This window comes from Mastigoproctus giganteus, chromosome 11 (assembly GCF_048544385.1).
Source record: "Mastigoproctus giganteus isolate SK-2022 chromosome 11, ASM4854438v1, whole genome shotgun sequence".
NCBI lineage: Eukaryota > Metazoa > Arthropoda > Arachnida > Uropygi > Thelyphonidae > Mastigoproctus > Mastigoproctus giganteus.
In genome coordinates, this window is record NC_143585.1 from 115,010,074 (window position 1) to 115,036,530 (window position 26,457).

At 37.8% G+C, this 26,457-nt stretch overlaps 1 protein-coding gene across 5 annotated transcripts in view; it reads left to right on the plus strand.

Moving 5' to 3' along the window:
- LOC150078364 (coiled-coil domain-containing protein 186-like) overlaps positions 1 to 26,457 on the plus strand; it is a 334,475-nt gene that overhangs the window by 41,230 nt on the left and 266,788 nt on the right. For 4 of the 5 annotated variants that reach the window (XM_090385401.1, XM_090385402.1, XM_090385403.1 and 1 more), the window contains exons 1-2: positions 6,207 to 7,302; positions 13,589 to 13,754. In XM_090385401.1, coding sequence (XP_090241527.1) covers positions 6,446 to 7,302; positions 13,589 to 13,754 — 1,023 coding nt within the window. In that variant the 5' untranslated portion in view covers positions 6,207 to 6,445. Of the gene's footprint in view, positions 1 to 6,206; positions 7,303 to 13,588; positions 13,755 to 26,457 lie in introns of those variants that run through there. The other variant, XM_090385405.1, reaches the window with a different exon arrangement.

Genomic DNA, 26,457 nt, shown 5'->3' on the forward strand with positions numbered 1-26,457 from the left:
ACTACAGTTTATCGTAAGCCCATGTGTGCTGGCCAGTTTACCAACTTTCGGTCAGCACACGCGCGAGGCCACCTCCTCTCCACGGCCCGAACCTTGCTTACTCGCGCCTGGACACACTCCAGCTCCGCTGATGAAAGACGCAAAGAGGTCACTAGGGTCAAAGTAGACCTTACGAGGTGTGGCTACCCCATTGACGTCCTCGACAGGTGTGATCTACAGACACGTGACATCGTGACGACCAGCTACAACACCAACAGTGACGAGCCATCCACAAGGGCATTCATCCCATACTACCCCAACCTGTCACAACAGATCGGTAGAATCCTGAGAACGCACGGAATAAAGTGCATCCAGCTCCCAGGCAGGAAACTGCGTTCTTTCATTTCCAACGTGAAGACACCTGTCCCCACCCTTCTGCAGAGCGGTTTAGTCTACCGCATCTCTTGCCGTGACTGCACTAGCTGCTACTTCGGAGAGACTGGACGTCGACTCGAGAAACGTCTCTCGGAGCACAAAAGAGCGATCCGTTTAGCGGATATAGAACACTCAGCTATCGCCGAACATGTCTGGACAACCCACCACGACATCGACCCACACCGCGATGTCGTGGTGGTAGACAGATCCCACCATTACCTAAAGCGTACCTGGTTGGAATCGTTAAATATAAAGTCTTCGGATAAATCCTTAAACAGGAACAGTGGTTGCCAAGTCAACCCGATCACAGAGTCAGTAGTTCTGTCATTGGACAAGCGCTGGCCACGTCATCATGCGTCACAGCCACAGACGTCAACAAACAATTAAACCTCGCGTCTCACGCACCTGGCAGTGCACATCTTCATTCCAACTGCCATTCATGTATTTTAATTCTGATGAAGGCTACCATATAGCCGAAAGCTCATATATTTCTGCTTTATCTGTACGCTCTGTGTTTAAGCTACAATAAATTCCTCAATGAATCCAGAGCGCGTAGGCCTGTTTCGTTATGTTCGTACTATTCTTGGCCAACCAGCATACGACATGGTCGTGAGACTACAGAAAGATTTTATCTTCATAGCCCGTAGTAGACAACACCTGAGGTTTGCGCATAGGTGCAAAGCTAACGAGATTATACCGAAAGGGTTTCGCTACAAACAACCGTTTTCTAATGAGCGCATGAGACGTGCCTGTCGGAACTTCGGCCTCAAAACCCTACGTATATGGATCGGCTGCCTCCATCATGACATACAACGTGCTTCAACGAGCAAGGCAACCCTACTAGCCGACCTTAAGACTCTGATTCCCGATCCCGTTTACACCGATGTGGTCAACACTTTATGTCACCAGGCCATCAGAGAATCAGATCTTTATTGTACCCGACAGAAACGTAAGTTTTGTAATTTGATTAATGAATCCCGTCAATTGCGCAGCCAATGTAATACCCCTCTCACTAATTCCACGGACTTCGTATTGAACCTAAGCAGCAAACAGTTATCTGCGGACCAAGTAAACTTATTGACTCTTGGCATGACGTTTGCCGTTCTTCCTAAGCACCCGCCGATCACCGACATCGCCTTAGGTGTGGAAGCCAGCTTATCACGCCTCCCAGAAGATGTAGCCAACACAATCCGCTTGAAGACTGCAGCAGTTGTACACCGTGCTCGCCCCGTCTCTTCTAACCTCAACCGTACACAGTTCTCTGCCCTCAAGGCATTGAAACAGGATTCGTCCATCGTCATTCTACCGGCAGACAAAGGCCGCCGTACGGTTGTAATGGATCACACTGATTACATGGCGAAAGCGCTACTACTTTTACGGGATACTACTGTATACAAACCCCTGACAATCAACCCCAACAGAGTTTTAGAACGATGGGAATCAGAGGTGAATATCCTCGTCAACAGTTGGCTGAAACAAGGGAAGATCACACAGTCAACCCGTAATCACCTCCGTGCTTCCGGATGTCAGATCCCACGGTTTTACGGCCTACCGAAAGTGCACAAAGAAGACACACCACTGAGACCAATTGTATCCTGCTGTGGATCACCGACTTACGAGCTGTCTAAATTTGTCTCGAGACTTCTTTCTCCTCTGGTTGGCAAGACCACCCACACCGTTTCCAACAGTGTTGAATTCATAAAGAGGATTCGCACTGTATCCATCTCGCAGAATCAAGTTATGGCATCGTTCGACGTCATATCGCTCTTTACCTCCATCCCTGTGGAACTTGCCATTTCTTGTGCAAAACAACTCTTGGACAATGATAGAACCCTCAACGAAAGAACTGGTCTCACACCCGATGACATTTCCACCGCCCTCAGACTGCTTAACAGGGGGTGCGATCATATTTAATGACTCAGTCTACCAGCAGATACATGGCACGGCCATGGGTTCCCCGGTCAGCTCAGTCACAGCAAACATCGTGATGGAGGAGTTAGAGGGATGTGCGTTTGCACACGCACCTGATCACATCGCCTTTTGGTGTCGCTATGTTGACGATGTGTTCGTGGTCATCCCTAGAGACTCAGGTCAGCGACTTCTATCATACCTCAACTCACTATCGCCCTTCATAAAATTCACGATTGAGCTGGAGTCGAACAACTCTTTACCATACTTAGACACACTTGTCCGACGTGAAGGCACATACCTGAGGACTACAGTTTATCGTAAGCCCATGTGTGCTGGCCAGTTTACCAACTTCCGGTCAGCACACGCGCGAGGCCACCTCCTCTCCACGGCCCGAACCTTGCTTACTCGCGCCTGGACACACTCCAGCTCCGCTGATGAAAGACGCAAAGAGGTCACTAGGGTCAAAGTAGACCTTACGAGGTGTGGCTACCCCATTGACGTCCTCGACAGGTGTGATCTACAGACACGTGACATCGTGACGACCAGCTACAACACCAACAGTGACGAGCCATCCACAAGGGCATTCATCCCATACTACCCCAACCTGTCACAACAGATCGGTAGAATCCTGAGAACGCACGGAATAAAGTGCATCCAGCTCCCAGGCAGGAAACTGCGTTCTTTCATTTCCAACGTGAAGACACCTGTCCCCACCCTTCTGCAGAGCGGTTTAGTCTACCGCATCTCTTGCCGTGACTGCACTAGCTGCTACTTCGGAGAGACTGGACGTCGACTCGAGAAACGTCTCTCGGAGCACAAAAGAGCGATCCGTTTAGCGGATATAGAACACTCAGCTATCGCCGAACATGTCTGGACAACCCACCACGACATCGACCCACACCGCGATGTCGTGGTGGTAGACAGATCCCACCATTACCTAAAGCGTACCTGGTTGGAATCGTTAAATATAAAGTCTTCGGATAAATCCTTAAACAGGAACAGTGGTTGCCAAGTCAACCCGATCACAGAGTCAGTAGTTCTGTCATTGGACAAGCGCTGGCCACGTCATCATGCGTCACAGCCACAGACGTCAACAAACAATTAAACCTCGCGTCTCACGCACCTGGCAGTGCACATCTTCATTCCAACTGCCATTCATGTATTTTAATTCTGATGAAGGCTACCATATAGCCGAAAGCTCATATATTTCTGCTTTATCTGTACGCTCTGTGTTTAAGCTACAATAAATTCCTCATTAAGGAGCTCTATAAATCATCTAAGTTTAAATAGGAAATCCTTAATTTGTATAGGAAGTATTCATAATTTAATAGGAAATCCATAATTCATATAGGAAATCCCTAATTCATATATGAAGTATTCATAATTTAATAAGAAATCCATAATTCATATAAGTATTCATAATTCAATAAGAAATCCATAATTGATATAATAAGTATTCATAATTCATATAGCAAGTGTTCATAATTTAATAGGAAATGCATAATTCATATAGCAAGCGTTCATAATTTAATAGGAAATGTATAATTCATATAGCAAGCGTTCATAATTTAATAGGAAATGTATAATTCATATAGCAAGCGTTCATAATTTAATAGGAAATGTATAATTCATATAGCAAGCGTTCATAATTTAATAGGAAATGCATAATTCATATAGCAAGCGTTCATAATTTAATAGGAAATGCATAATTCATATAGCAAGCGTTCATAATTTAATAGGAAATGCATAATTCATATAGCAAGCGTTCATAATTTAATAGGAAATGCATAATTCGTATAGCAAGCGTTCATAATTTAATAGGAAATGCATAATTCGTATAGCAAGCGTTCATAATTTAATAGGAAATGCATAATTCGTATAGCAAGCGTTCGTAATTTAATAGGAAATGCATAATTCGTAGAGCAAGCGTTCGTAATTTAATAGGAAATGCATAATTCGTAGAGCAAGCGTTCGTAATTTAATAGGAAATGCATAATTCGTATAGCAAGTGTTCATAATTTAATAGGAAATGCATAATTCGTATAGCAAGTGTTCATAATTTAAAAAGGAAATGCATAATCTATATAGCAAGTGTTCATAGAAATATTAAATGCAACTATGTTTTTCAATATATCAAAGAAATAAAGCTAGTTTAATTAGTAACTTTATCAAAGTTTGCAGATGATACAAAGGTTGACAGGGCTTTGAATGACGGTAATGGCAGTGGGCTACCACAACAGGATCTAGAAAATTTGGGCAGATGGGCTGAGAAGTGGTAAGTGAAGTTTAACATTGACAAATGCAAAGTACTGCATATGGGTAGAAGTAACCCAGAGAAACGTACCAACTGTGTGGTACTACACTTAAGGTGGGAGAAAATTAAAAAGACATGGGAGTAATTGTGCAGTCAAATATGAAGTTTTCTGAGCAATGCAGACAGGCTGCCAGGGCAGGTTATGGGGTTTTGTCAATGATATACAGGAATTTTGCTAGCAGGGAAAAGGAGGTGATTGTCCCTCTGTATAAGGCAATGGTCAGGCCTCACCTTGAGTACTGCATACAGGTCTGGAGGCCTCATTTTAGGAAGGATGTAGATTTGCTTGAGCGTGTACAGAGAAGGGAAACAAGATTGGTGAGGGGAATGAAAGGATCCTCTTACCCAGAGAGGCTTAAGTTCTGCAAATTGCAGCGGCTGGAGACTAGGCACCTGCGAAGTGATCTGATTGAGGTGTATAAGGTCTTGAATGGGTTGAGCACGCTGAATTCTGATGGGATTCTTCAACTTGTTCAGATTGCAAACCTAAGGAGGCATAAATTCATATTGAGAAAGACAGATGTAGAATAGATGTGCGGAAATTTGCCTTTAGCCAGCGGGTGGTTAATTGCTGAACAAACTTCCATCTGTCGTTGTGGAAGTTGATAGGCTAAATAAATTTAAGGAGGAACTGGACAAACATTTAGAGGAATTGGTTTGTAAAAAAATTTTTTTTTTTTTTTTTTGGCTGATGCTGCATAAGCTCATACCCTTGCTTTCTTTCATCACATGCCACTACTACTATTCAGCATTAACAGAGATGAATTTATGCTTAGACAAATAGTGCAGTTGTCTAGGTCTTATTATTTGGCAGGGGCATTGGCAACTCATACATTTCTGTTACATTAATTAGATTATCTTTTGAAATTAAGCATGTGTAAGCAGTTGCTTTAAACCAGAGTGTTTATGCTACAGTCATTATACAATTTTTTAAATAAAAAAAAGCTTTATGATTTTAAGCATCATTAAATTAATTTTTTTGCTCTGAGCTGCATCTGTAGGAACATGTTTACAAATATTTTGTATCCATATATGAGATCTCTCATATATGGATATTTTGTCTCATACGTGAGAATTGATGTGTACCCGAGGGCAATTTCATGTCTATAAAGGTTCTTATCTGAGTATATTAACATTCTCAAAATGCAAGTTAAAAAACAAATTAAAAAATTATGAAATAAAAAGGTGTATGTAATTAAATCCATTTCTCTAGTGGTTCAGGGTACACTTTGTATAATATATATAAGATAAGTAAAGATGATTTATTCTTTGGGATACACAAATTTTCACAATGAGACAAAATATGTGTAGTTAGTATAAATAAGTTTTGAGGAAAAAATGTATATATATTTATTTATTTTATTATTTTATAATTTCATTTATTTTATTTATTTATTGTAAACTTTTACATATTTCTTCTAGGGTTTCATTCATCATACATGAAATTAGGACTTGTAAAGATGTGTTGGAATATTGTTTAAATTTAGAAATGGACTTCAAAAAATCATGGAAATGTTTGTGACTGGCAAAAATATTACTTTTTTTTTTTTTATATATATTTTAAAATATATGTGGCTGAAGTGCTGCTATGATTATTCAGAAAGTATAATTCTGTAGTAATAGTTCTGGAGTTTTAAATACAAAAAAAATGCAAAACGTTTGCATAAATTATAATTAACAAAATGAGAATGGATATGGGCATGATATAAGTAATGGTTACCGCAGTCACCTTTGATAAAGTGATAGAATAAAAAGAAAAAATCACCATTCCAGTTGTATTTGGTTTGGGTATTTTGTGCAGTTGTTATGCAGGATCAGGTAGATAAAGACCCTAAGGATAAAATTGCTACAGATAAAGATTTGAAAAATAAAATTTTAGGTAATAGTTGTCCACAAAGCACTGTATACAAAATATCTGAAAATGGAAATAGTATTCATCCATCAAAAGTTCATCCATTTGCAATGATAAAAACAGAAGACCATGATAAACAAGACTGTATATCACCTTTAAATGAAAGCCTTACAGAAAGTACAATAGCAGTAACTAAAGATGAGGAGAACATAAATTTAACAAGCTTTTTCTCTTATGAATTAAACAGTTGTTCTGTTGAGGAACCGCACTCAAGGATTAGTTTAGGCTTGGATATTTCTCCTCATTGCACGGAGTCTCCTTCCATGACCAGTGAAGATGTAATTAATTTGGATAATGTTGAACATGTTCCCATACATGAGTGCCAAAATGAAAATAAATACCTCTGTAGTAATGCAAAAGACAAAAGAGCTACTGAAAAAGGTTGTAAGGAAACAGTATGTATTTGCTGTTCAGAATTGCACGAACCACTTTTTGTTAATTCAAATGAAGGAATATCTTCAAAAATCACAAATACTTCACCCAGTATTGGTATTCTCTCAGAAACATGTTTTTTGGAAAACACGTGTATGGACTCTGTAAGTATGAAAAGTGATGAGGTAGTGAGTAGTTTATGCACCCAGGAAAGTGAAGATGAAAGTGATACCCTTTTGTCAGAATTAGAATCTGAAATTGAAGGTGGGGGATCTGAAACTAATGCAGCATCACCTAAAACAGTACATAATGGAGTCAGTCCTATGGTACTAGAATTGATTAAGCAGCAAGAAATGATACATACTGGAAAAGCCAATAGGTGAGTTATTTTTTTTTTCTGAATTAATATTGTTTTCTGATATATTAATTTAGGAATTTTAAGAGCAATCTTTTAACAGTTATATTTTAACTCGTTGAATATTTGTGTTTCTAGAATGGTTAAGAACTATTAATCCTTCCCCCAACTCCTCTAGGTAATAATTTTCTTATTAATCCTTCCCCCAACTCCTCTAGGTAATAACATGTTCTTCCTCCAACTCCTCTAGGTAAGGTAATAATTTTTTTTTAGTAGTTATTGCATTTTATTCTTTCAACTTCTGTTTTCTGAAACAACCTGCCTTCATACGTACGAGGGGGTATCAAAAACTTCATACCCTTACCTAGAAATAATAGCCCTAGAAAGGTGAAACTTCACAGCAACTTTAATCCTTTTCTATGTGCTCTCCATATATAGTAACACATTTCTCCCATCTATGGATCAGTTGTTTAATTCTTGATCGTACAAGTCTGCCCTTTTTGCATAAAACCATGATTCCACTTCATTGATGACTTCCTGAGACGAATCAAAGCAGCGTCCACGCAATGGTTTCTTCATTTCTCAAAACAAGAAGTCTGACGGTGCTAGGTCGGGAGAATAGGGTGGGTGCTGCAGTAGTTCAAAGCCGCACTGGGAAACAAAGTTGGTGGTGGCAATGGGCGCGTGAGTCGGTGTATTATCTGACAGAAGATGGACACCTTTGGTTAACATTCCATGCCTTTTCACCTTCAAAGCATTGTGTAACTTTTTCAAAAGATTTCTGTAGTATTCTCCAGTAAGTGTGGAACCACGAGGTAGGTAATCTGTCAGGATAACCCCTTTTCTATCCCAAAACACGGACAACATCACCTTCTTCACAGATGGAGTGGTCTTTGCCTTTTTGGGAGGTGAGGAGGAGACGTGCTTCTAGTGCTTTGAGATGTCTTTAGTCTCCGGATCATACTGGTCACCCAGCATTCGTCATTTGTCACCAACTGATCAAAAAAGTTCTCAACATCCGCATTACACAAATCCAACAGTTGGCAAGAATACTTGCCAACTGTTGACATTGCTTCTGCAAAGGCATCAGCAATCTTGGAACCCATTGTGCGGAGACCTTAGACGTGTGCAGATGGTCATGTAAAATGCCATGGGCAAACCCATAACTAATTTCCACTGCATTTACGATGAAAGGAATTGTCATATGTCTGTCACTCAACATCAGCTGCTCAACCTTTTCAACTGTCTCACTGTTTGTGGATGTTGATGGCCTTCCTTCTCTTGGCTCATCAAACATGCTTGTACGATTGCACTGGAACTCCATTTCCACTTTTTTTTACAGTATCATAGGATGGACAATTCTGCCCATACACAGCTTTCATTTATTCGTCAATTTCCTGAGCTTTCTTGCCCTGCAAATGCAGGAATTTGATCACCACTCGATACCCTACTTTGTCAACCATTCCTCAGATTCAGGGCTCCTCTGGTGCACAATCACCTACGGGAATGAAATTTCACATGTTAGTTATTGATATATTGAAAACTTATATTAAAAACGGTATCTTCCTATTGATGGTCAGGGTATCTAGGTCAGGGTATAAACTTTTTGATATCCCCCCCCTCTTATTTCTTGAAATTACAATCTACAGAAATTCAAGTGTAATGTACAGCTATCTTCCTTCATCTTCTCAACTTTCAACCCATGCATGGGTTGAAAGTTGAGAAGATGAAGTACTATAGATTCTAATACATCTCTTGCTTGGGGTTTTCATAAAAAAAAAAATCTTCAAATTATGAAATCATTAATTTCCTTTGGTTCACACTTAATTATACAGCCTGTCTTCAGCATGAAGAGTTTTTCATCAATAAAGATTGATGCAAAGTGAGATGATTTAATTCATCAGCAAAATTGGCTGGGTTATCAAGACTTTCCCACACTCAGTACACAGGGATCCATCTGATTTGCTTTCTTCTTTGTTGTGTGCACATACATGAAAAATTCCTTGTTCCCATTCTTTGCTCTCTTAATCAGTGCTTTCTCATATGCAGCCTTGGCCTCCCTTCCTTGATATATGGTTCTATTACAGATCAGCTTATTGCTGTTGTAGGCTGCAGTACTTTTTGTCACTCTGTAACTATCCCATGCTATCTTTTTCTGTTTTGATAGATCAGGCAACTCCATTCATCCATTTCAGCATCCTCCTTGTGCAGTACTTTCTTAATGGTATGCATCCATTCATGCCTTCCCTCTACAATCTACCCATTTAATAGATGCCATATAGCACCTTAAACTGTCATAGTATTCTCTTCTGAAATTAAAACCCATGCCTTTATCTTTAACTACTGCAACATCTTTCTTCATCTTCCAACTGATGATTGCATGATGCTACGCAGTTTTCTGGCCTGGAAATTACTCTCATTCTCATTATACCTTTGCTTCCAACTAACTCACACCATAGCGATTCTGTGCTGGAAGATGTAACTTCTGACTCAGCAAAAGCTTTTTTCATGTTCAGGCTGCTTTTGATAAGAAGTATTACCCTCACCACCCTTTCTGTCTTTCCTAAATATGTTATACATACCATAGTGGAACTCATCATTCCCATTTTCTGGGTGGCACCGCGGTTCTGTTAGTCCTACCATGTCAGCATTAGTTGTTCAAATTCAGCCATTTTATTGCCAACGCCCATGATGTTACTGTAGACACAGTTAAGACTAAGTATTCTTTTAGAGGTTACTACTCTGCACATTCCTTGAAGTTATTTAGGCTTGTTTCCTTAGCTTTATCTACATGTTCATTTGAAACATTGGTACCCTCAGGACATCTTGCCAACATCAGCTGTTGTGGCAACAAACAAGAATTTTTGGAGGTGTGTGTGCAAGCATTACTTTGATCTATATCATTAGATAAATGTGTGTCTAAATTGCCCTTCTTCACCTTACTAGCAGTTTTTCCCAAACCCTTAAGGTATCCTCAATGATACTGGCAAAAATCCTTGCATCATCTTTGTTCAAATGAATACCGTCTCTGCAAACAAAAAAGATTCCTTCTGCCTTCAAGTGTGAACCATGCTGATTTAAAAAAAAAAAAAAAAAAAAAACCATCCATCCCTTTGCAGATACCCTCGAGTCTTGAGTTATTCCACAAGGCTTTCAGCATATAATCCGTGTGTGTGTGTGCGTGTGCATGCGTGCGCAGAATTGGAGACACATACATTATTATTTCGCAGTATTTTTCAGCATGGTTCCATATTTATCCAACAGACGGTCAGATTATGTTCATTTATTATCATTAGTACCCACACGAATAATAATGCTCTCTCTCTCTCTCTCTCTCTCTCTCTCTCTTTTAAAATTGTTAATGAACGATGCAGTTCCTGCAGTAAGAAACATGTTTCCAGATATATTGGTATACTTTCAATTAGGGCTTACAATACTGAGATTCCGGGATCCTGGTCATTTTTTTTCTGGTATTCAAATCCTGGTATTGATACAAAAATGCCAGTTTTTCAATACTAATTTAAAAAATAATTATCATGATTTATTCACATAAAGGTTATAGAATCGACAACAATAAATCATTAATACTGTCGAATTTGCAAACGATGGATTGTTATATATATATATATATATATATATATATACACAGTACAAATGCAACGGAAACCTGAAAATGTCATGAAACTGTAAGACATAAAATCTTACAAATATATTTCTCTTAGTAAGTACAGTGCGTGTGTGGAAGTAAAGCATTTAAGGAATAACGAAAACATCATTATGGAAATCTTTCCATTAGTGGCAGTAGACCTGGTAGTGCAATTGAGGAATATGGTGAACAATGATATGGCAGGTGCGGAAGGGTTAAAATTAAAAGCTTCTGAACAATAGTTTAATCCCTCTATTATGCTGCTACTTGAGGATGCGAAACAGTGCATTTTGGGAAAGGGTGTTGGTATGGAGCAGTTCAAAGGTATTGCGAACAGGTGATCTTGAGGTAAAAGATGAAAACGTTTCATTGTGTGGGAAAAATATTCTGTTTTTCCCACCAAAGGAAGAAGAGTGAGTTTTAAGAATAACACCTTGATTGGGTCAGGTTTAAATTACTTTTTTTATGCAAGCTTATGTGCAAACCCCAGAAGGGTTTGCACACAAGCTTGCATATAAAAAAGTAGTACAAAGGGCAATTGTAACTTGCAATCAATTAAATAAATAAATAAATAAATGAGAAGCAAATAAATAAGGTGCTTGCACCAAAAGAGGGGTTTGTGGTTGTTGTTTGGAGGGGTTGCAGACTTCTAGTGGTAGTTCTGGGTTCAGTTCGGATCCTGTTCTGGGAGTGTCCAGCTGTATAGTGAAGGGTTCTGCCAGGCATGTTCCTGTGCTAGAAGTTAATCTGGAAGTTGAATAACAAGCCAGTCAGATAGTGCCCTGGCTTCTACTACTGGTGTGGTAATTTCCTTCAGTATTAACAGAGAACTGTTCTCGAAATCCTGAAATAAGACAGTACTGGAAGAGCTATACAGCAGAGATGCAGAGTTCAATTAAAGAGAGAGAGAGAGAGAGAGAGAGAGAGAGAGAGATCACTGCATCCCATGGAAGGAACCCGCACAAAGGAATCCCACTGTGAAAGAGAAGGAAGGTAAGTCTCCTGAACTGTGTTGTTTTGGAAACAGTACTTAGATAAAGTGGAAGATTATTTTAGAGTAAGGTTGAAGTTGAAGAAACATGAGAAATAAGGAAATGTTTAGTATCGAGTTGGTTTATTGGTTGAAGTTGTAAAGAAAATTGATATATTGCTAAATTAAGAGAGATTACATGGAATTGTAACATTAAGTTAGTGACTTATGGATTGCTGTTGTGAAGAGAATGATATTGGTGATTAAGAGAAATATGAGGAAGTGATTAAGATTGAATTAGTTTAGTGTTTGAAGCTGTAGAGAGTTGAGATTGTTAATTGAGAGAAATTTTATGGAAATGATAGCATGTATTAACAGATTAAATGAGAAAAATGAATAGATTAGATGTAAATGAACACCAGTTATGTATTGTAAGTAGATTTGTATGATAAATGACTTTTGTTTTATATTTGTATCATTGCTCTTGAGAAACTGACAGGTCACATATAATATATATACTCATGTGTGGGTGGAGCGATGATATCCCTCAGCTCCCGGAAATTCTCATTTTTTAACGCAGTCAGGTAGCTTGTGGGGCTTAGTGCTTGAGGTGGAGCTGCTGTACAAATATCATAACAATGGCCACTGATGATGATACTAAGGTACAGGGAAATAAAAATTAATTAATAAATAAATAAATAACTCCCCCACAACTTAGATTTGGTTTCCTCACCAAGCTTAACTGTCAGTCCCTTTCGTTAATACGGATATAGTGCTATAAAAAGTCAAAAGGAAATAAGATTTTTTTGAAGATGAAGGAATAAGGGGGGGGGGGTTAAACTGCAACTCATCTATGACTATCTCAGTACAAAGCATCAACCAGCACAGAACCCAAAAGGACGTTTTCTGCCTCTAAATAAATATATACCAAAATTAGATACAGTTTAAATGATAACACTATTGAGTTTCTTAAAAGCTCACTTTATTTGGACAGGTAGTGTGGATGCTTATTTTTTTGTTTTTAGAATAACTATGTTTAATAATTTTTGCTAGAATATTTATTATTATAATAAAAGTTTGATTTAAAATGTGAATTCAAGTAATTACGTGTTTTTTCCTTACTTTATTGCACCTAACTGTCATCAAAATTTATTGAGAAAAATGTTTTTTTTGGAATACCAGTATTAATACCAGTATCCTGGTTTCATAAATTAAAAATACTGAAATACCGGTATTAAGATTTTGACTGGTATTGTGAACCCTACTTTCAATTGATTTCATAGGGAATGCTTTTGAATGTATAAGTGAGGGCCTCAGACCTCACTTTGCTAGATTTTTTTTTTTTTTGTCATGGGGATACTTTAAAGATAGTGTACGTTCACAAACCACAAACATTTCAGGATTTGTGGGTTGTGATACTACAACAAGTAGAAAAAAATCATGTTCCTGTATTCATGCTGTGGCAGACCATTTGAACACCTGACATAAATTCTGTAATACACCTCATTTCTTTTGTATCTAATGGATTTCATTCCTTCTTTGGTTCATATTTACTCATTAAAATTTCTGAGATATGGCCCATGATTTTGATTTGTGTGTGTTGTATTTTAAGTTATATATTTCATAAGTGTTACATGGGCATATATTTCTACTGTTTATTTCATAATTTTAATTAATTCTTCCCCCCCCCCCAGGCCAGCTATCGAATACTATGAGGTTCATGTGGAATTTTTAGAAAGAACAGCAAGCCAGCTTCGCAATGACGTGTTAGAACTTAAAGATAAATTGCATAAACAAGAGATTGATCATAAGAATCAGCTGTCATTGATTAAAGTAGACATGCAAACAAAGCTTGAAAAGGTGACTATAAATAACATTTGAAAGCTGCATATGCATATTTTGTTTTAGAATCTTTTGCTAAGGTAGTTAAAAACACACATACTCACACACTACTATAAGTCTATTTTGTAGTAAGTGCCACATGGTTCACTTAAAGCTTAATATATCAAGTAGTATTTACTTCTTGGAAAACTGAACATCATGAATTATAACAGTTCCTTCCCTTTTTTCTAGAAGTTTTATTATGCTTGTGTCAATTAATATTTCCATATTCATTAAATATGCCATACTTTGTTAATTTTGTTTATAAAATTTTATTACTCTTGTGTGTAATACGGTAAAATCGCATTTTAATGAATATGGTTTTAACTAAATTTTCACCAACAAAAATATTTCTAGGGCCTGGCTAACTTAACTCATTGTAGTGCTTTGTAGTTTTGTTCGAATGAAGTAGATTTGGCGAAAAATTCCCTAACATTACATTTAGTATAATTAATTATTTTCAGTCCACTGAACCTAAATTTATTGGTTTACAAAGAAAAAAAAATTTTTTAACAATTATGAACAACATTGTGTAACTCATGTTGTAAATACAACATGGAAGTATTTTAAAATATACAGTAAAAGAATTCAATATTACACCTTTTTGTGTTTTCCACATTTTTGAATGAATTCCCGCCCCCCTCCCCCCATCATGCAACCTGTACAGTGTTCCAGCAACATTTCACAAAAAAAACAATGGTGTGTTATTGCAAATTTTGGTAGCTGTAGGTATTTTTTTTTCCTCTTTATTTTGTAGAGTAAATTTTTAAGAACATTCAAATAAAGGAATATATGCAAACAGCGAATTGGGACCAGTAACAAAACATGATTTCAAGCTCATTTTCTTATATTCACATAAGCAGTTTACTGAATTGGAAAAAAAGTATCAGAATTAGTACCGTATTTCCCCATGTATAAGACGCACCTTAATTTTGGGGCCCGAAATTTGAAAAAAAATGTATTACATAAAGTTATTGAACTCAAGCTTTATTCATCATAAAATTCATACAACTCATCACTGTCAAAACTCCCATCCATTAGCTTGTCCTCATCTGTGTCTGATGACGAATCACTGTCTTCATATATTGCCTCGTCCTCAGTTCCATCTATGGCATTTGAAATGCCACACTTCTTAAATGACTTGACAATGATCTCAATCGTGATATTATCCCAGGATCTTTTCACCCAGGTACAAACTTCTCCTATAGTTGGTTTCTTCACTCTTCCTGCTGGTGTCAAATTGTCCCCAGAAGACTTTATCCATTGGTTCCATTCGTCTCTGATGGCAGCTTTGAAGGGTTTGTTAATGCTGACATCAAGTGGTTGGAGCTGGGATGTCAAGCCTCCAGGTATGACGGCAAGTTTTGTTTTTTGCTCAGCAGCAATCTTCTTTGTATTTTTTGTTATGTGTGCCCTGAACTGATCTAGCACCAATAGGGCAGGTTTGCGTAAGAGCCCACCTGGTCTTCTGCTCCAAAATTTCTCAAACCAGATCTTCATCCCATCCCATCCCATCCTGATCCATCCAACCCTTGTCGTGAACGTGGACAATAACTCCTTGAGGAATGTCTTCTTTTGTCATTGTTTTGTGTTTGAAAATCAGCATAGGAGGCAGCTTGGTTCCGTCGGCACAACAAGCTAGAACAACTGTATAATGGCTCTTTTCATGTCCACTTGTCTTCACAGTTACAGTTTTCACCCCCTTCTTATCAACAGTTCTGTTACTTGGGACATCAAAATTGAAGGGGGACTTCGTCCATATTTGCAATCCGTCCCAACTCAAACTGATGTGTCTTTCGACATTGAATGACAAAACGATGAAATTCAAGGACCTTCAGCTCATAGCTTTCAGGCATCTTTTGGGCAAGTCTGGTGCGTGTACGCATGCTTAGTCCATTCTGTTTCATGAACCTCAAATAGCACCAATTGTGTCCTCCTTTGAAATCAGTAACTTCTTTTTCATCAGCAATTCTTGCCTCATGCTGAACCATCTTTGTGGACACAGGAATTCCAATTGCCCTTTGCTCCTCAATCCATATCTTCAATTCCCTCTCTAAATCAGGCCATTTTGCTGACTTGCCTCTAATGGCCTCCTTCTGCCGTGGCATTTTCAGTAGGGTTTCTTCTTCCCGTAGCCAGTCTCGGATTGTTTTCTCAGTTGGAGGAGGACCAAACTTACGTTAGCAGCACGATTTCCATTCACTTTTGCAAACTGGATCACTTTTAACTTGAATCCAGCACTGTACGAAAATCTTTTCTGAGCCATTTCTGGGCAGAACGTGGCAAAACGTAACCTAATATACTGGTAACAAGTGCGAAAAAGCGGGAAATGCAAGTAAAAAAAATCTACAACCACTGTATAAGATGCACCCAGTTTTTAGACCCCAAATTTTCCGAAAAAAGGTGCGTCTTATACATGGGGAAATACAGTAATTGAATTCGGCTTTGTGCTAATTGAATCCTCATATTTTTGATGATTGCATTAAAGTTTAACTCGCATATTAATGCTGTAAAAAATTTTAGCATTAAAATTGAAAGTTGACATATTAATATGTGAAAAGTAACATTAGACTGCATCTACTATTTCTGAATGTGTGGTTATTACTTATAAATAAAATATGCCTTCAGTGATTTTTTTCTGAAAAAAAAATATTTTTACTTTTGTATTTTGTAATATTATTTTTATTTGTTATTGATTTTAAAGGTTAAGTAAATATTTAAGTAAAACAAAGCAGAACTTACTACTTCTATGACTGAATCATAAAATGGTTATTTGAACAAATAATGATTCTTTTAAATAATTTATAGTGAAATTCATTGTAATAAAATTTCGATACGATGAAGTGATTTCTTCCTTGAATTTATTCACACTGTCCATTTCCACAATGGGAGCTTTCCAGCAATCAGCCATCCATTGGCTGAATGCAAATCTTCCACAGTTCTATTCTGCAACCATCCTTCCTCAATTGGAATTTAAGTCCACTCATGTGCATAGTCTGAGCAAGAAAAAGAATCCCACAGTATTGAGTTTTGCTCAAGCCATTCAAAGCCTTAAATACCTCAATCAGAATCACATTGCAGGTGCATAGTCTCCGGATGCTACAATTTGCAAAACTGAAGCCTTTCTTGCTAAGATCCCCTTTGTTTCCCTCACCAGTCTTGTTGCCCTTCTCTGTACCTGTTCCAGCAAGTCTAGGTCCTTCTAAAATGAGACCTCCAGATCTCATTGTATAAGGAAATGTGGCTTGCTCATTTCCTTATACAATGAGATAATCACCTCCTTATCCCTGCTAGCAGAATCCCTGTAGATCATTGACAAAACCTGTAGCTGTCTTGGCAGCCTCTCTGCACTGCTCAGATAATTTCATGTCTGACTGCACAATTACTCCTCAGGTCCTTTTCATTTTCTACTACTTTGAGTATAGTACTACGCAGTTGGTATGTTACTCTGGGATTACTGATACCCAGGCGCCTCGTAGCCAAGTGGGCAGGAGCAGCAGTGCATAGCACACGCTTCTTGATTAGACCGGAGTTCGAACCCGTGACCACCAAATACGGAGGATGCGGAAAGGTCAGGGAATGACCACCGCATATTCCTGGAGCAATATGGCCTTAGTTGCTAATGCTCCTAAAAACCAAATAACAACAACTGATACCCATATGCAATACCTTGAATTTGTGAATGTTAAATTATTTCTTAGCTCATCTGCCTAATTTTTCTAGATCTTTTTGCAGCAGCAAACTTTTGTTACTGACATTAACCACCCTGCCAACCTTTGCATTACCTGCAAACTTAGAGATTAAGCATTATATACCCTCATCAATATCATTAATAAATACACTGAACCTTGTGGAACTCCACTAATAACATTAGTCCATGAAGAGCAGTGTCCATTGATAACCATTCTGTCTTCTCCCACTCAACCATCCCTTTATTCATAGCAATAACTTTTCCTTAATGCTACCCTGCTCCAATCTGTACAGTAGTCTTTTATGTACAACAGTATCAAAAGCTTTCCTGAAATCCAAGTATATGATATGAAAATTATTTTTTGCATCTAGTTCTTTTGTCACTGCATTATAATATCTAATCAGATTGGTCAGACAAGATCTCCCTTAATGCACCCATGCTGAGACTGAAGTATTTTTTTAGTTATGTTAAGTAAATAACAGAATATTGTCTAAGTGCACTTTCTATCCATCACCCTTTTCAAAAAAATATTAAATACTGAAAGCAGATCTGAAGTTTTTTTTTTAACTGGAAAATAAATGGAATGATATAAAGTGGACAATCCATTAACAAAAAAAAAATATAAAATTCATTTTTGTATTACTTGGTATATTGCCAAAAATAACTGTTTTAAGGAACCCTTTATTGATGTAGCATTTAATAACATGGAGGCCCACCTTTAGTCTTAATTACACACTGTGTAATTAAGTCACTGTGTCCTTGTTGGTGAGCTCTGAACAAATTTTGATAATGGATAGGTGATATTTTTGCCTCTTCCTCATTCAACATGGTCATTTCAGCTGTTGATTGTTGGTATGTTGTGTGGCCTAGGCTGATGTTTTAGTTCATCCTAAAGATGTTCGGCTTGGTTATGCTGAATCAGAAAAGGACCTTTCCCATACTGCCACCACAATGTAGTTCAACAGGAAATGAATAGTGCACAGTATTCATTTCCTGTTGAACTTAATACAGAAAACAAGGTATTGAAAGCAAAAGTAGAAACAGTGACTGAAGAGAAGAATAATTATAAAGAAATAAATACTTTGACTTATGCCCAAGTAGCAAGGGCCACCAAAGCAGATTCATCATAAACTAAACAAACCAACAATAAGACTAAGGAAATAACAAAGGCAAAAGAAACAAACACATTCCCGAGACAACTCTGAAAAATGATCTTATGTTGAATTTCTACAACAAAAACGTTATTAATATAATGGAACTGGATGAGTTTGCCAAAGAATTTCTTCTAAAAAGAGGGACAAAAAACAAAAGAAATGGGCAATTCAATATCATTATGGAAGTGTCACCCAGAATTTGGAAAAACCTACAAGGACTACAAAGAGTCTATGCTGGCTGGACCAGCCATAAATTTAGGGAATTCTTTCCTGTACAGAAGTGCTTTAACTGCCATAAATATGGTCATACTGCCAGACAGGGGAATTCTGACTGCAGTCAGAATTCCCCTGTCTGTGGCCACTGCGCAGTCACTGGCCATGATTACAAGAACTACCAAAATAAAAATCAACAGCCAAAATGTGCTACCTTTTAGGCAGTATGGCTGAGTAAAAGGCACATAGTATCAGGGATGATAAATGCCCCTGTTATAAAAAAAAAAATAGTAAAACATACAATCTAGGACCTGTTATGAGTCAGATTGAAAACATAAATGTGACTAGGGCTTTAATCTGGTCAAATTGAATGCTGAAAGAACAAGAGCTGTTGTAGATCAGATCAAACTCAAATTGGAAGAAAATAATATAGATATTTTGGTACTCCAGGAGCTCTACACACATATGAGTAGGATTCAAGGATACCCAAGGGGCTATAAAATAATAGAATACACCTCAGGTGTCCCTTCTACAGCAATAGTAGCTAAAAATACTGACCTTACAGTCACAAAAGTAGTCACCTCTGTAGGTTACATTATTTCACTATATTCCAGACCAGGTGAAGATATAAATCTAGCTATTGAATACCTACAAGCAATCATAGTAGTAGTAGTAGTGGCATGTGATGCAAGAAAGCAAGTGTATGAGCTTATGCAGCATCAGCCAAAAAAAAAAAAAAAAAAAAAAATATCACACCATTCCCTCCAAATGCCTGTCCAGTTCCTCCTTAAATTTATTTAACCTGTCAACTTCCACAACGACAGATGGAAGTTTGTTCCAGCAATCAACCACCCGCTGGCTAAAGGCAAATTTCTGCACATCTATTCTACATCTGTCTTTTCTTAATTTGAATTTATGCTCCCTTAGGTTCGTAATCTGAACAAGTGGAAGGATCCCATCAGAATTCAGATGCTCAACCCATTCAAGGCTTTATACACCTCAATCAGATCACCGTGCAGGTGCCTAGTCTCCAGCCACTGCAATTTGCAGAACTTAAGCCTCTCTTGGTAAGAGGATCCCTTCATTCCCCTCACCAATCTTGTTCCCCTTCTCTGTAAATCTACATCCTTCTTAAAATGAGGCCTCCAGACCTGTACGCAGTACTCAAGGCGTGGCCTGACCATTGCCTTATACAGAGGGACAATCACCTCCTTTTCCCTGCTAGCAAAATTCCTATATATCATTGACAAAACCCCATGACCTGCCCTTGCAGCCTGTCTGCATTGCTCAGAAAACTTCATATCTGACTGCACAATTACTCCCAGGTCTTTTTCATTTTCTACCACCTTAAGTGTAGTACCACACAGTTGGTACATTTCTCTGGGGTTACTTCTACCCATATGCAGTACTTTGCATTTGTCAAGGTTAAACTTCAGTTGCCACTTCTTAGTCCATCTGCCCAAATTATCTAGATCCTGTTGCAGTAGCACACTGCCATTACTGTCATTAACAACTCTGCCAACCTTTGTATCATCTGCAAACTTCGACATTAAACTTGATATACCTTCATCAATATCATTGATAAATATACAAAACAACAGTGGACCTAACACCGAACCCTGTGGGACTCCACTGATAACATTAGTCCATGAAGAGCAGCACCCATTGATTACCACCCTCTGTCTTCTCCCACTTAACCATCCTTTTATCCATTGTAGCAACTTACCCTTAATACCATTCTGCTCCAATTTGTACAATAGTCTTCCATGCCCAACAGTGTCAAAAGCTTTCCTGAAATCCAAATATATGATACCAAAATTATTTTTTGCATCCAGTTCCTTTGTAACCACATCATAATACCCTATCAGATTTGTCAGACAAGACTTTCCCTTAAGAAACCCATGCTGTGTCTAAATTATTGCTGCAGTCTTGTCTAGATGATCCTGCAATGCGTCTTTAACCAGTGACTCCATTATTTTACCCGGAACAGAAGTTAAACTAACTGGTCTGTAATTATTCGTGTCACCCTTCGATCCCTCTTTGTGAATTGGGGATACATTTGCACATCTCCAGTCCGTAATAGACTTGCTACCTACTGCAAATATCATAGTGTGTGTGCTGATGTCAACTGCTGGTCAGCCTTGTGGCATAGCTGTACGGAAGACGGAGCAGGCACACATAGCCAGATACTTTCAGACTATATAGCCACCTCACCCTTTCAAGTGCTAAACCAACCAAATAACCTCCCAATTTTTAGCAGTACCATGTGGGAGAATGATATTGATGTTACTCTTGCCAACAATGCAATAACTTATGAAATTACAGACTGGTGTGTCCAGCCGGTCTGGACCACATCAGATCATAGAGCCATCACCTTCAAACTAAACAGGCAATTACAAACAACTCAGTACTCCTTGTTGGATATCAAAAGGTATAACCTCAAAAAGGCAAACTGGCAGATTTTTGCAGAACATACAGCAGCTGAGCTGCAAAAACAGGAAAATGAGTGGTATAGATCAGGCAACTGTAGACCGGATGAGCAAGCACTGACTATGACAAACATTTTAACAAAAACAGCAGACCTGTCTATCCCATGGAAAAAACCAAGGAAGCAGACCAGTCCCCTGGTTGTGCCCTGAACTGACTGTACTCACTGTACTCAGGAGAAGGGTGCACCAGGCTAGGAGAAATTTTCAAAGAGCCAGAATATCTTGGCCGCAAAATGAGGTGGATGTACTGAGAGAGTCTTAAAGAACTCTCAGAAATCAGTATACAATAACCCTTGGGGAGTCGTTTTTGAAACTATTGTCAAACCAGATGGAATCCCAACCCTGTGTTGGGATGAATCTGTAAATAATATCCTGGACAGTATTCAGACTGAAACTGGGGATCATTTACCCACACAGCTAGACCTTATAAACGAAAACACTGAATATGACAATGCCAATGTTGTACCTCTGTTTACTATACAAGAGTTAGAAATAGCACTATCTAAAACCAAAAACAAATGCCCAGGCTTTAACCTCTTAGAAGTTGAGATTATCAAAAAATTAGTGGAAATAGCATCAGACAAATTAATGGCACTATATAATAACTGCATGACAGAAGGTATATTCTCAAAAATATGGAAAAAAGCTGTGTTAAGATTAATTCTCAAAAACCCTGAGAAATGTCCTACTGATCCAAAATGATATAGACCATTGGTTCCCAAACTGAGATTTACAGACCTTTCAAAAATATATATGTATATAGGTGTCTGCAAACCTTTTTTTGATTTTTTATATATATATATATATAAACATATACGTTTATATATAGATATAAACACATATCTATATATAAACATATACGTTTATATATAGATATAAACACATATCTACATATAAACATATTTTATCACTTATTTCATATACAAAGGGTACTAGGAAAGTTTTGCAATACAGCTTTGTTTATTTAATTTTTTCAAAGTAATTTCCTCTACATTCAATACACCTCTCCATCCTCCGAAACCAATCTTTAAACCAGTTCTGCCAAGTTTCACTAGGGAGTAATGCACACTCGTTGTCCCAAGCCCGTAGAAGGTCCTCATCACTGGGAAACCGCCTCCCTTTTAGCTTAATTTTCACATGCGGGAACAGTGCAAAGTCGCAGGGAGCAAGGTCTGGACTGTAGGGAGGGTGCTCGAGAAGTTTCAGTCCTGTCGTGGTCAAATATTCGGTGCAGGCTTTGGCGCGGTGAGCTGGAGCATTATCGTGATGGAGGTACCAGGTGTCCATTCTTGACTTTGGCCGCAGGTTCTTCATAGATCCAATGACTTTAGGCAGGCATTGTTCAGTATACCACTTAGCTGTGACTGTCTTCTGCGTGTCCAAAACGACACGTTCCACAATTCCACTCGATTTGAAAAATACAGCTATCATTTTCTTCTTTACAGATCGGGATTTTCTGACAATTACGGGTGTGTCGTCATCATCAAAGACCCAAACTTTGTTTTGAGCCTTGGTCGGCAGATCGTAATAGTACAGCCAAGTCTCGTCACCTGTCACGATGTTGTTCACATACCGAGATTGTCCCTTATCAAACTTTTTTAACATCTCCCGGCACCAAGTCACACGTCGTGTCATCTGCTCTTCAGTCAGTTGATGCGGCACCCAGAGAGAACAAAGTTTCTTCACGTGCAAATGATCTTGCAGAATTGAACGAATTGCTGGTGCATTTAGGCCCAAAGTATCCTCTATCTGTTGGTAGGTCACTCGCCTGTTTTCGTCAAGCATTTTCCTCACAGCAGTAACGTTTTCCTCCGTAACTGACGTTCGTGGCCTTCCTGGCCTCTCAGAATCCTCCACAGTGAAATTTCCCCTTTGGAATTCTCTATACCACCTGAATATCGTTGTACGATGTGGACAATCATCATCTAGTGCAAGAGTCATTTCTTCTAAGCACTGGTCTATGGTTAAACCACGCACGAAATTATACCGCAAAACTGTCCTTATCTCATTTCGTGACCACGATGCCATCGCAAGCACTTTACACTCTCACTACTAATGAATAACTGAGCCCATCGACTTGGCGCGGCGGCTACTATGCACGTATGAACATGTCTTAACATGCAGCAACAAGCAGCTTCCTGTGATTCATTGTTGCGTCATATTGCAAAACTTTCCTAGTACCCTTTGTATATATATATATATATATATATGAAATAAGTGATAAAAATGTAGAAAAAATAGAGAATTAGTAAAATAGTGTCAGATCAGATTAATGTCATGAAGATATTGATTAAACATTACATCAGTCTGTAAAACTTAATATTACAGTATTTATTAAATGGTATACCCAGGGAATCAAATGACAAATGAAATTTAATAAGAATATAGAATATACTGTAGGTATTCAGAGTAAAAGGATACCTCTAGAGGCATAAGGCCAAGTATTTAGGTAACCTAAGTTGGACTTCATTGTTATACCCTATAATTAAACACATAATAAAATACAATAAAATAATATAAAAATAATAATAAAATGATGATGAAGCTAATTACTGGTACAAGGATACATTGAATGGTATGTTTTCTAGAGCTAACACTACTTAATACATCCTATCGATAATTGGCTAAGGCTATCTGTTTGCTAGTTTGTCTAGGTTCAAATTTCTAAAATTATAGATTCAAATATTCTAAAATTATAGATGCAATTTTATGTTAAATTTAGCAGCAAACTGGCAGAATAACAGCTAGCCTGACAGATAGCAGTGAATCAAAATAATGAAAGTGAGTGCCAATTAATAATTTTCTTATAGGTTTATTTACTAGTGAAAATAATTATGTTTTGAAAAGGAAAGACTTCTGCCTATTTAAGGAGGAGGAGTAAGGATACCAATAGTACCTCAATTTCCCTCAAATTGCTCCAGTAGATTTTGAGGTATAAAAATTTTTGGTTAGCAAGCATAAAGCAAAAAAAAAACATATTATAGAGATACATTGGATTTACCAGGAGTGTAACTGCCCGTCCCTTTAGTAGGGATCCTGGTATTACAGTATGTATTGATGCTTGAAGTAATATTGAAGAAATTATGGAAAATCAGATGTACTGCATTACAGAAATCCAATAAAGTACAGTAATACCCCGAAGTTACGCGATAGGTGGGTCCGACGAAAATCGCGTAAGTCGAATTCGCGTAAGTCGGGGTACAACTATGCATATAAATACATATAAATTTTGCTTAATTGGGACCAAGGACTAACAAAAACACTAGTTTAGAAGAAAAATATTAATAAAATTGCAGTTCTTTATACATATTAATACAAAATATGTATTAAAAAAAACAAATGACTTACGTAAAAAAGTTATTTCGATGTCGATGGCTTCATAAAATCTAACAAATTCGTCTGACGACACAGCGCGTTCTTTTTTTCACGCAGAATTTCTTCGTAGCAAGCTAATAATTTTTTTATTCCTTGCTTTGTAGCTATAACGCGTCCTTCGTTGGAGTCTATGTTTTCTAAAATTTTTAAGCCCTTTACAATTGAGCCCTTTTCAATTTTCAACCTGTCAAGTTTGCAACTGTCATGTGCTTTTCGCCTTTGCTTCATTTAGGCCTGTAGCACGTGCAATATCACAGGGTCTTTCATTTCGCTCAAAGCGTTTCACAACTTCATATTTTTTCTCTATCGACAGAAGTGGACTGGCCATAAGCCTTACCGGGGAATCCCCGGTGGGCCAGTGTGATTTTGGCCATAAACCATAGTATGACGCCACTATAAATTTTCCCGGGTAAGAATTTTTGACCCAGTCCGCCTCAGTTTATCGATAATTGCTTTTCTTTTTCTCTCTGAATCTGCAGTGTCTTCACCAGGACGCTTCCTTTTCACACCTTTTAATTAAGTATTTTACTCATTTTTAGGGAATAAAGCACAATTACAAAACGAGGAGGCACGCTTGATATGCATAAACAAAGCTGCGCGCATGTAGCAACTGAATAAACAACACCATAAAGGCAGAGATACACTATTAACACCTCACATTTCTAGGGGTTACTACCATAAAACAATAAAAATCCAGTTGCGTTTCTGCTAGTGAAATCTGTTATAAACTGGTAGTAAACTCGATCTAATTGCATTTGCGATTATACCGATAGCTGGAATTGTGTTGGTTTTTACGTTATTATGGTGAAATGTGTTTCCCCTTCACTGATATAAAAAACATAAAAGCAGCAAAGTTGAATTTTGTTCATCTTTCGCTCTCATTCTCCGCCGTCGCACCGTATATCGATAACATATGAAAAACCACCTTGAAGATAGTGGGCGGCAGCGTTGCCAAACGAAAAAAATCAAGAACCGCGTAACTCCGAGTTTGCGTAAGTCGGGGTAGCGTAAGTCGGGGTATTACTGTATAGAGAATACCTGATGTAATAGTAGATTTTAGAGTAAAATAAAATAGTAAGTATAAAATTCTACCAAATAGCAGGTCACATTTAGTTTTTAGAAATAATAAGAATAAACTAACCTTACTTAAACAGTAGATCAAATTAAGTTTACTGTAATAATAATATTAAATAATAAATACACAATGAACAATACCTTCATGCTGTAAGAAACATAGCTAAAAGGATTTATAACTCGGATTACAGGCAGTAATCTGAGTTATATGTATAAGCATATGATTCTCTGTGTGGGCATATATGTATGAACACTGGGTTTTCTGAAAAGCAAATTCAAAGTTGTGTTTGAAACAACTCAACTTTATTCTTATTTTTACATAAATATATAATAATAACTTTATTTATCATCAATTTACTGTACATAGAACAAATAATTTGACCATTTCCAGAGGGTTTGTTTTGCGGATCCCCTGGAACTGGTATACGGACCCCCAGTTTGGGAAATGATGATATAGACCAATAGCCCTACTCACTGTACTAGGGAAAATATATGAAAGACTGATATATAGTAGATTACCTCAATACTATGCAGAAGCAGGTTTACATCCCAACATATAGTATGGTTTTAAGCAGAGCAACTCTACGGAGAATGCCATTCACCACCTACTGACAACAGTTAAAAACTCAGAGGAGAAATATATGATGGCAACCTCTATTGACTTTGCTGGGGCATTTGACTCACTC